This window comes from Plasmodium sp. gorilla clade G2 (assembly GCF_900097015.1).
Source record: "Plasmodium sp. gorilla clade G2 genome assembly, chromosome: 14".
NCBI classification, from domain to species: Eukaryota; Apicomplexa; class Aconoidasida; order Haemosporida; family Plasmodiidae; genus Plasmodium; species Plasmodium adleri (nom. inval.).
Window position 1 is genome coordinate 2,235,644 of NC_041706.1, and position 13,545 is coordinate 2,249,188.

A 13,545-nucleotide genomic window follows, 5' to 3' on the forward strand; every position below is an offset into this window, starting at 1 on the left:
AGTTTTCTTTTTAATATTATTTTATAAAATATATGTTCTTTTTTTTTATTATTTAAATCTATTTTGTTTTTTAAAAATAATATAAATATATAATTTATATATTATACAATATATATTTATATATATTTATATAAGCATATTTAAATGGTAATTTTATATGATTGGACTATAACTTTTATATATTTTTTTTTTTTTATAATATTTATTAATTTGTATTATATATAAATAATTATCATATGTTTATATTATATATAATATATATTGTAAAATTTTTTAATCAATTTTTTTATACAATAAATATATAATTATGTATAGAGATACTTATTTATAAAATATATTAAATATATATATTTTTTATATATATTATAAACTCTTATGAGAGTATTAAAATAATATATTATGTATATGAAGTTTAAATGTTATATAATATATATATATATATCTTTTATATATAATGTAAAAATAAAAATGCATAGTATGTAATAAAAATATCATTCCTTTATTTTATTTTAATTTATTTTATTATTTTTTATTTTGTATTTTTTACAACTGCATATACTTATATATTTACTTTTCTGAAATACAATTCATTCATATATAATTTTTTTGAGGATGAAATAAAAAATAAATAATAATAAATATCAATAAAAAATAATATATATATAAAATATATATATATAATATTTTTAAATATTTGTTAATTTATATTATTTTAATTATAAATACCAACGTTACAAAAAGCAAAGAAATGAAAAAATAAAATATTTACAAAACCGTCAAAACCACATTTTGTTATTCCATATAATTTGAATTAAAAATATAAAAAAATAAAATAAAATAAAATAAAATAAATGAGTAGTAAATATATTTGTAAATAATAAGATGTATAACAAATTTATTATATTTTATTTTCCGACAATATTACTATTTATATTTGTTTAAATTATATATATTATTTATATATATATTTTTATAACAAGTTTTACCTTTGTGGTATACAAAATTTTGTTATGATGATATCAGGGTTCTTTTTTAAATATCTTTATATTACAGATATCAATAAAAAAAAAAACAAAAATTAAAAACAAAGAATGAAAAGAAAGAAAAACAAATTAGTATAACATTAAATTATATTCTCAAGATTTAAAAAAAAATATATACATATAAATATTTATTTTTGTCAACACTTGAAAATATTAAAATATTCTTAGAGTTATATATGGTTGTTATATATAAAGAAAAGAATTATACTATGTTTATTTTGTACGTATAATATATATATATATATATATATCTTATAATGTATTTTTCATGTATATATTATTTTTATATTTTAACAACCATATAGTGTAAACTATAATTCTCATCTAATATTAAAATTATAATATAATTTCATATTTTTTATTTCTTGGTTCTTTTAGCACATTATTATTAAATGTAAATAATAATTATTTAAAAATAATATTGTGTTTTTTTTTTTTTTTTTTTTTTTTCTTAAAAATTGATAATATATATATTATTAACATTTATATTTTTATATTTTTTATTTTTGTCAAAAATATTAAAAAGTTAATATTCTTAATAATAATAAGATTTATAATTATTCTAAAACGAATTATTTTATTCTTAATTTTTTTTGTATTATTAAAAAGAATTAAAAAATAAAAATATAAATTATTGATAATAACAGAATATGAAATAAAACAACTCATAAGTTTATATCTAGAATGTAATAATTAAATATATGTATATGTAATATTTTTTTACAAGTTAGAATATCTAATAGTTACTTTTTTTTTTTTTTTTCTCCATCCTAAAAATATAAATACATTCCGTGTATTTGTAAAATATATATATTATTAAAGACATATAAATATATATATATATATATATATATATGTGTATTTTTTTTTTTTTTTTTTTTTTTTTTTTTTTTTGAATGGCGCACTATACACATATATAGATATATATTTACACATATACATATATATACCTTATTATATATATATATATATAAAAAAATGTTATGCTTGGATAAAGAAGACGAATTAAAAATATGTAAAAGATACAATATAGAAAATGATATAAATTTGAATAAGGTAAAAAATAATGTAAATGATAATTGTTTAAAAGATATAAATAATTTAATAGATATAGATGATGAAATAATTTATATTAATACAAGTATATGTAATTCATTTATATATATTATATCAAAATATTGTTTTTATATATTTGATAATAAAGATTTTTCTTTTGTTACATTATTTGCTTTAAAATATGATCATGTGAATAATTTTGGATATCATAACAAAGTATTTTTATCAAGTATTGATAATACAATATATATTATAAGTAATAATAATAAATATGTATATGCATATAATGTTGAGAATAAAAATGGTATTGTTATATTAGATTATGATAAAAGAGCTCATTCCCTTAACATCAATGAAATTTCGGAGGAAGATACAAGTGAAAGTGAAAATGAATATTATGAATATATTACATATATCAAAAAAACATATAAGAAGAAAAGAAAATTACAAAAAAATATTACCATAAAACTTATTACTATGTTATATTTACCTATATCATCCAACTGTTTGATGATTACTAAAAATAATATTTTATTTTTTTCACAAGAAACTGATAAAATTTTTATATCAGACAGTGTACAAAATATATTAAGTAAAAATGCACAAAAAAAAAATAACCCTGACAATAAATTAAATAAGCTAGTTATTAATACAAAAATTGTTAGCTTGAAAAGTATAACATGTAATACTAATATGATGAAAAGTAAAGTTTATAAAAAAGAGAACAAATTAAATTCATGTAGGAATATAAATGTTTTTAGTGAAGCTTCAAAATTTAGAAAAGTAAAAACAAAATCATACACAGATAAAAACAAATTGTTATTTAAAAATAATTCCAAAAAAAATTACATAAATGAGACTTTATGTGATCCAAATATAAATAATAAATTTTTATGTCCTAAAAATATTTTTCAGTGCTATAATAAAATAAAAAATAAGGGAAAAAAAAATTACAAAAATGTTAATGATTTTAGAATGAAACATACTAATAAGTACACAAAAAAAAAAACAAATGACTTTAATCCTTTATATTTATATAGTATTAATAAAGAAAGTCATTTATATGATTTCATTCTTAATTATGAATCTTCGGATGATGAAAAAAAAAAGAAATATATATGTGAGAATGGTATAAATATTCAAGGTATTTCAAAAGTAGAATTCAATTTACATAATGATTATTTGTTAATTTTAAGTGCTAATGGAGAATTATATATTTTTTCTTTTTTTTATAAATTTTTTAATTTTAAGAAGAATAAATGTTGTTATTATTATGGTAAAAAGGTACACAATCAATATTATAATTATAGACATTATGAAAAAAAAAAAAAAAAGAAAAAAAATATATATATATCTGATGAAAATGAATTTTTTACAAATATAAATAATAATAATAATAATATGAACAATTTGAGAAATAATCCTAATGACGTTTTTTTTTTAAAAAAAAAAAGAAAAGAAAAAAAAAAAAAAAATGTTATTGGTTTATATATTGGATCTTCTATTATTGATATATGTTACAATGTTTTTAGAAAACTCATATTAGTTGTAACAGATAAATTAATCATAAAAGGATATAACACATTTCCTTATATATGTAAACATACTTTTGAAAGGTCTATTTTTCATATAGATATATTTTTTAATAATTGTATAAATTTTTATTCATATAATTATTTATTATGGAATAAACAGCAAACGTTTTTTCTCGTATCTCTCAGTAAAAATAATTATTATATATTTAATACGAATGGGACATTATATTATAGTATGAGTTATGATACAAAATCGAATGAAGAAAAAAATGAAGAAGGGCAACATATAAAAAATGGGAACATGCAAAATAATAATAATAATATATCCATTTCATTTAATAAATGTGAAAATAAAAAATTATCTACTATATATGTAGAAAATAATATAAATGATAAGGACAGACCAAATAGCTTTAATGATTTAATAAAGACCTTTTTAAAACATGATAATATACAAAGATATTATATAAAAATATCTTTTATTTTTAATGATTTCAAATTGTGTTATAACAAAATCAAAGACACTAACTATTACTATTTAAATGTAAAGAATATTCTTTATTTGAATGATACCTATAGTACCAATAAAGTTTTTAATTATAATAGTAATTATTATACAAATAGTTTATCCAAAAAAATATATATTGGTATAAATAATATTCAAATATTAGATACCAATGTTAATAATTATAATATAAATGATCATGAAAAAAATATCGTAAAAATAAAACAAATAGATACACCTTTTAAATTTATTAAGAAATGTTATTGTAATTTTAACAATACTTATATGCTTATTGTTTATAAATCATTATGTATATATAATATACAAAAGAAAGTTTTTTCATATTTTGTTGATGATTATATGAAATACTTTTATCACAATTATCCAACTGGTTGGCTCTATGACGATGTCTTTTTTGTTACATGCTTACATAACAAATATGATGAACATAATTTTAAACATTTTAAAAAAAAAAATGATTATAATTTGTTTAATGGTTCTAATGTAAACAATGAAAAAACAGAAAATAAGGAAAGCGCCTACTTTGAATTTTTGAATATAAAATATGAAGGTGAAGAAAACATGGTTGATCCAGTTGAATATATTGAAAAGGAAAAAATGGATTATGATTATATAGAACATAATGATGATAATAAAAATGAAACCAATATATATATTACAAATAAGAAACAAGTTGATAATAATATAACTAACAATGATCATGTACATATATTACAAACAAATTCAAATATTATTGAAAATACAAAAGGGGGAAATGATTCTATATATGAAAGACAAAATGATTCTAATTATGATAAAAATAATTATTATAATAAAAACTATAATGTCGAATTAAAAATAATGAATTATCTATTCAATTTTAATCACAATGAAACAGATACCTATTCAAAATCTTTTGAAGAATATTTCAATATTAATAAGATTAATATATATACAAAACCGTTTTCAATATTTTACCATAACTTATTTTTAAGAAAAGATAATAATGTGTTTCTAGCTTATTTTAATAAAAAAAAAAAAATTTATAATAAAAAGGAAAAGAACAAAACAAATAGGTTTGAAAAAGATGATGATCAAAGGAAAAGTATAAATGACGAATGCATAACATTTATCAATAGAAAAAATAATGAAATCAATAGTGTCAATCAAAAAAATAATTCATCTAATATTTGTTATATAAATAATCGTATTAATTATAATATTGAGAAGAATAGATATGATTATATTGAAGATGACATATCAAAAGTATCATGTCATAAGGAAAATGTTAATAATATATATACAAAGAGAAAGAAAAAAGAAGATAAGAAAAATGAATTTTTAAAAAAAATGAATAATTGTTTTGACACATATAAAAATAATATATGTTTTGTAGAAAATGGTTTAAATGAATCAACAAAAAATTATGAAGATATTTTGAATAAAAATAATTTTTATTATGTAATATATATATATAATATAAATAATGTTTTAAAATTTACAAATTATATATATTCTATTAAGTTTTTATATAGACCAATATTAACACATGTTTATTATAATAATATGAACCATTTGCCAAATAAGAAACAAAATATTTCTAGTGAGAGTTATTTAATAGTTCTGGATGCATTTTATAACTTATTATGTTTTAAAATAACATATAAAAATAAAAATGTTAATTCAGATGAATCCTATAATGTACAAAATATATTCGTTTTGCCTTTAAATAAAGACAACAATTTTATAGAACCTCGATGTTTTTATTCTATATTTGATATATATCATTATATATTTGTAAATTATGACAATTCTATTTATTTTTTAAATATATATAAAGAAAATAAAGATACAAATAATAATAATATAAATAATATAAATAATAATAGTAACAATGTTGATAATTATTATTATAATTTTCAATTTACTCCAACTTTTAATTACCTTATTGATAATCTACAAATTGTTAAAGATAGTAAAATTTCTTCTTATTATTCCTTGCCTACTTCAATAAAATATATGTGGCCTTCTCCATTTTTTTATATATACCTATTTTATCACTATTGCATTTATGTTATATATCATATTAATACATTAAAAAACAAAAATCAGATTAAGAAGAAAAAATCTTGCCTTCCCATTTTTTTAAGTAAGGAAAATTTAATGAACAATGCGTTTTTGGGTAAATCAAGGAACTTAAATTTTATGTCTATACAAAAAAATAAAAAAAATAAAAAGAATAGCAATGATAATAATTATAACACTACTTGTAATGAAACATCATATGATCCATATCAAGAGCAATCAACTTTTCTTGATTCGTATTATCCTAGCCCATTTAAGGAGCATGAAAAATATGATAAATATGATAAATATTATATGTTTGAAAATATTTTAAAAAATAAACTTAATGAACATTCCTTAAATTATCAATCCTTGATAAAAATGAAAAGATTTATCAGTATAAACGATATGCAAAATAATAACTGTATAACAACCCAAAATGATATTATTACATATATAGCTAAATATTTTTATTCATTTTTCGAATACATATTTATAAATGATAATATTAATATAAAACATTTTAATAAACTTTTAATAGAACAAATGATTAATATTGATAACCAACAAATGAATAACAATACAAATTATAATATTGTTTTAAAAAAAATGTTTTCTTGGCTATTTTATCACATCATAAATATTGATGAAAAAGAAATACGTAAAATAAATAAAAGGATGAACAAAATATGTAAATATAATTTTTTCTCTATTATTGAAGAAATAGAAAACCAAAATGATGCTTGTTATATATATTTTACTTCAAGAAGTAATATTAATGTAATAAGTATTAGTAAGAGTCACAATAAATTTTTTTTTATGGAAAATTTAAAAGAACAATTTCGTTTCTTACATAGTAATTACTTTAATAGTGATTTACTCATATATAGACATATGAAATTAAAAAAATACGCAGATGAAAAGAATTGTCATCTATATGATACTTTGCATAATATGGGAGTATTTGTTCATATTATTTGTAATCACGTCTTTTCAATATGTAAAAAAAATTTAAATAACCAAGTAAAAGAAGAAGATGTAAATATAAATTATAATTATAATGAGGATATAAATGAAAATGAACAAAATAAAAATGAAAGAGAAAACAAAAATTATAAAAATATTGAACAACAAAAAATTGATGGAAAAGAAAAAAGAAAAAAAAATATAGATACACATTATAATTATGATATTCAAGAACATAATAATTATTCAGAAATTTCTTATGATAAAATAAATTTCAAAATAACAAATTATGTTATTATAATTTTATCAAAGTTTATTAAATTGTATAGTTCTATTTATTCCTATTCAACAAAAATGTACCAGCCTATTTATGATAATAAAATACAAAAGAGGAAAATTTGTTATATCATTATAAATATTATATCTAAATATATTAGACATAATTTATTTGTAATTAATATGTTAGATATGATTTTATATGAATCCATAAATAGATTAAGCCATTTATATATTTGTGCTTACAAAATTGTATATAACTTTTTAACAAGTTTAAATAAAAATATGGATTTTTATAATTTAGTTATAGGGAATGATAATAAAACGAGAAAGCATGCAATTATCGATATAACAATTATTTTGTTGTATTCTCTTTTTATGAGTAATTCTTATAAAGAAAGAAATAAAGAAATATTGGAAAGATTAATATGTCAGAATATATTAAATATTAATGATGATAGTTATAGCAATCCCTTAAATAATAATAAATTATATGAGAATATAAGAGAAGAACAAAATATAGAGCATGTTACATTGCACGATATACACGAAAAAAACAAATCAGAAATAACTAAATTAGTTGTGAGTAATTTTTTTAATTATATAAATAATAATAGTTCTGATGAACATAAATCTAATTATATTCATAATATAGATAAAACCAAAATTGATTTATTAAAGAATAAGAATGTAAATGATGAAGATATATATCATATGAGCTTATATTTATTGTTATTAAAAGAATATGAAACAAATTCAGAAGATAGCAATTTAATAAATTCTATTAACTTTGACATTACAAGTGATTATGTATTCAAAATAAATTGTAATATATATTATATAGCTTTATATTTATTATGCATATTAAAAAAAAAAGATGTATTTCATTTGTATACCTTATTAAAAATATTAAAATATTATTGTAAACATAACATTTCAGAAGTAGTTATAAATAATATAAGAAAAATGGATCCTTATGTTAGTGCAATATTAATATATTGTATAGGTAATTATATACCACATGATTTTATGAAATTGTGTTTAAAAAATGAACGTTTTAATATATCCTCTTTATATATGATAAATATACAGAATTATATAGGTATTTATGATATTAGGAAATATTATTGTATATATTTTTTATATTTAAGTTTGAAATATAATATAAAATCATCTCAAAGTTTATTACATTATTTATCAATTTTATTTTATTCATTAATCAAGAATAATAAAAATGTTTTTTTTCATTGGAATTATTATGATTTAAATTTCGACACATCAATAAATGAATTAATACCCAACAGTTTAAACAATTCAGACAATTATTTTTATCTTCTTATATGTGCTAATAATATAAATAATATGTTATCAAAACGAATTATAGACATAGATAATTTAAAAGAATTTTTTCAAAACATTAATACAAATGGAATAATAAAAAGAACTGAGCTAAATAATAGTGTTGTTAATATAGAAAGGAATCATAATAATAATAATAATAATAATAACGATTATATTTTTGAACTGACTGATATAGAAGAAAATAATGTATATAAAAAAAATGAATTACAAGTAAATAATAATGATATATATAATATAGATATAAATTTGAAAAGTTTTAATTACAAAAATTTTACAATGAACAAAATAATGTATGAATTTTTATATAATAAAGATATTATTACAATATTAAAAAAAAATATTCATACGTTTAATGAATTGTATACATGTAACCTCTCTGTATTTTGTAAAAACCATTTGGAAAAAAACCAATTAGATGATAAAGAAAAAAATAAAAATGATGAGAATATAGATGATGCTAATCTTGACTATGAAGAAATAAAAATTATATATATGAAATTTATTATATTAATCCAAAACATTATACGTTATTATATATATAATATGTTATGGTTTGAATTGTATTATTTTATTACCAATTTAAAAATGGATGTCTTATCTTTTTTCTCACAGTCATATATATTTAAGTCCAATTTATTTCCAAATATATTTTGGGGAATATGTCCTATTGATGTTTTTCAAGAACAAACAAATGAAGGGCACTTTTATTTTTTTAATAATGAATTAGGTAGTAATAAATTGGAACATGTATATAAAAATGATCAAGAAAATAAAGAATCGTGCGATCACCATAAAAGTGGTATAAAAAATGAAGACTATAATAACTACCAGAAGAATGAAGAAAACCAAATCAATAATAGAAGTAACAATAAAAATAATAATGAAGAAGAAGAAGAAAAAAAAAAAAAGAATTTATCTTACAAAAAATGTGAATACCATGAGTTTGATAATAATTCAAAACAAAATATAGACAAAGACACTAATAAATATAATCAATATATAAATAATATATTATACTTAAAAAATACTTTTCAAAATAAAGAAAAGGAGGTTGACCAAAACAATGCAGAAGATATTATTTTTCCAAATGTATTTTTTATTGATATTTATAAATCTTTTAAAAAACATTTTAACATATTATATACCAAAAAAAAAAAAAAAAAAAAAAATCAAAAAAATAAAAGTATAAATAAAAATAAAATCCAAATGAAAATAGAAATGAAAGAAAATAATACAGAAGATGTAATAAAACAAAATGATAATATAGAAAAATTGAATGAAAAATATAGAAGTAATATCCTTTCATATAATATATATAATAATCATACAAATTACCTATTTCTAGAAACACATTTTGCACCCTCTGTTTATAAATATATACCTATATATAATACGATAAAATATTTAAACTATATATTTAATGTTTGTAATATAAATAATTTTAAGTATTCTATTCAAAGAGAGTATATACAAAATCAAATTAATGTTAGAATATATAATTATATCTGTAATAATATTATAGATATTACACATAAATATAAAGGAGAAATTTCTAATAAAAAGAAGGAAAAGAATAAAAATAAGAAAACAGAATTTTCTTCCATTCTTAAATCATTCAATACACATAAAAATGATATGTTATGGTTTTTACTGAGAATTTTTCTTTTATTAAAATTACCTATACATTGTTTAGCTTTAATATTATATTGTAAAAATTATATATTACTTAATATATTATTTAATTGGTTTCCATATTTATATCATATATTTAATTATATATTAAATATGAACAGTACACATTTTTTATACAAAAGAATGGAAAATGATAAAAGCAAAAATATGGATATTAATATAAATGGAGAAGAACAAAAGGATAAGAAAAAAAATAATTTTATCATTATCAATAATGAATTTAATAAACAATTTTGTCAATATTGTTATGATAAAATTTTACATTATAAGAAAAATAATATTACTCCTTTTACATATCATATGATAGAGAAGGTATATAAAAAAAAATTGTCTACAATTGAAAAAAAAAATTATTCTAATTTATATGATCATTATATATCTTGTAATTGTTTAGATAATTTAATATTTCTAAAGAAAAAATTATCATCTTTGAGAAAAACTATATAAATTTTTCAAGTTTTTTTTTTTTTTATATTTCATAAGAAATTGTTTAAAAGGATGATTCCTTAATTTTTTTTCTTTTTTTTTTAAAAATAACCACAATGTTTAATATATATATATATATATATATATATATATTTATATATATGTTTCGTATTAAAAACTTTGTTTTATGTGATATTTTAAAAATTTTCAAACTCTGATTATTCTTAAAAAATTTATTAATATATAATATAGTTGGAAGCTTAATTTTTATAAATTCAATGAATTATATAATAATTATATGAAATGTAGACGACATATATATATAAATATATATATATATATATATATATATATATATTTATTTATTTATTCTTTAGGGTTGGTAAAGTGATTAATATCAAATTTAATAATGATCTAAAAATAACAAATGAACAAATGAAAGTTTTTCCTTTTTTCCCATGAAATATATATGAATAAAAAAAAAAAATCAAGGGAAAAAAACAAATAAATATTAATAATTTTCAAAAGGATTAAATATATATTTTATGTGACAATTACCAAAAAAAAATATATATATATATATATATTGAATATTGTTGAATAATAATAATATAATAACATATATATATATATGTTAAATTTTTTTCTATTTAAAAATAAAATCATATAAATTGCTCATATTTTCCCCCCTTATGTACCGTTCATTCCATATTGTTGAGTCCATTCTTCATATTTTTTAATATCATCTACTGATAATGACGGTTTAACATTTGATATAGCCGTTTTAAAATCTTGTATAGTCAATGGAGGTAATGATAATTCATTTTCACTTAAAGACATGACATTTTTTTCGACTTTAGTAGGATCTGAATCTCCAGGTGAACAAGGAGTATAGCATATTTTATTATTCTTTTTAACCTGTTTAAAAAATTTGGAAAGAAGACATTTTTTTACTGGCATATAGACAGCGTCTCTACAAAGAATATCAATATCAGCACCTGTATAATTTTCAGTTAGTGTAGCGAATTGTTTTATATCTTCTTTTGATATATTATTATTTTCATTTTGATTAATATATTTTTCAAATATTTTTATTCTTGCATAAATATTTGGAAGGGGTATATAAATTCTTTTTTCAAATCTCCTTCTAAATCCACTATCTAAGGACCAAGGTGTATTAGTTGCACCCATAACAATGATATTATTTTTATAATTTGTAAGTCCACTCATATTAATTAAAAATTCAGTTTTTATTCTTCTGGTTGATTCATTTTCTCCGTCAGTTCTTGATCCACACAAGGAATCAATTTCATCAATAAAAATAATAGCAGGAGAATGTTCCTTAGCAGTTTCGAATAAACATTTAATATATTTTTCACTTTCTCCTTGATATTTACTAACTAAATCTGATGAAGATACATTAAAAAAATTCATATTGCATTCATTTGAACAAGCTAATGCAAGGAATGTTTTGCCTGTACCAGGTGGACCATATAATAAAATACCTTTATAAGGCAGAGTAGATGAATTAAATAATTTTGGAAATTTTAATGGGAAAATAATTGCTTCTTTTAATACTTCTTTAGCAGTTTCTAATCCACATACATCTGACCATTTAATATTATCATTTTTATTTAATATAAATTGTTTTATTTGTTTCTTCATATTTTCTTTTGTTTCTTCTGTGTTTGTAATTTTTTCTTTATTTTCTATACTATCTTTTTTATTTAACATTTCTTTTAAATTTTCTGCTCTTGTCATATATACTTCCATTTTCTTCAAAATTAAATCTCTTATATTGGAATTCTTTTCATATTTACAAAAAAAATTAAAGTACTGTAAACTTTGGATATATAAATTTAGTGCTTCCTTATAATTCTTCTTTTCATCTTCCACAACGGCCTCTTTGGCATACTTCACTGCCAGGTTTATTGTTTCTTCAGAGTCCATTATAAGAACATAATATTATGAATAAAAAATACAAGTTGAAAGAACACACAAAAATGTATATGTATATAAATAAATAAATATATATAGATATATATTTATTTATGCATAATTCATTATATGAATAATATTACAACTCAAATTTTCTTACATATAAAATATATATATATATATATATATTTTATCACAATATATTACTTAATGCTCCATAAAAGTTCTACATGTACAAAGTAATGTTTTATATTTTTATATATTTATATTTTTTTTTTTTTTTTCTATGTTATTATTATTTTATTATTATTTTTAAATACTAAACAAAACGTTGAAATTTACTCTTTTATGATACCAACCGATAAATATATATTAATATAATATTATTTATATATTTATCGAAAACAGATTATTACAAATTATTATATGTAAAAATAAATAAATAAAAATAAAAATGTATATATATGAAAATTAACATATACATACGACCATAATATATATATTAATAAAATATTTATTTTTTTTTTATTATATATTTTCCTTTTTTCTTTTTTTTCTTTTTTTTTTGTCTGTGCAGAATTTCAGTGGTAGATAAATTTTTTAAATTTGTTGTGTTACTTTTAAATATTGCCTTATGGTAGTTGACTGTTATTATTATATATATATATAACCAAAAAAAAAA

General features: G+C 17.4%; 2 protein-coding genes across 2 annotated transcripts; one reads left to right on the top strand and one right to left on the bottom strand.

Moving 5' to 3' along the window:
- Window positions 1-2,021: 2,021 nt before the first annotated feature.
- PADL01_1457400 (conserved Plasmodium protein, unknown function) lies at window positions 2,022-10,946 on the top strand (the record flags this gene model as incomplete). The annotated part of the gene is made up of 1 exon (XM_028684870.1): window positions 2,022-10,946. The coding sequence occupies one exon, from the start codon at window positions 2,022-2,024 to the stop codon at window positions 10,944-10,946; it is 8,925 nt and encodes a 2,974-aa protein (XP_028540905.1).
- A 669-nt stretch (window positions 10,947-11,615) lies between these two features.
- Window positions 11,616-12,875, bottom strand: PADL01_1457500 (vacuolar protein sorting-associated protein 4; the record flags this gene model as incomplete). The annotated part of the gene is made up of 1 exon (XM_028684871.1): window positions 11,616-12,875. The coding sequence occupies one exon, from the start codon at window positions 12,873-12,875 to the stop codon at window positions 11,616-11,618; it is 1,260 nt and encodes a 419-aa protein (XP_028540906.1).
- Window positions 12,876-13,545: the final 670 nt, after the last annotated feature.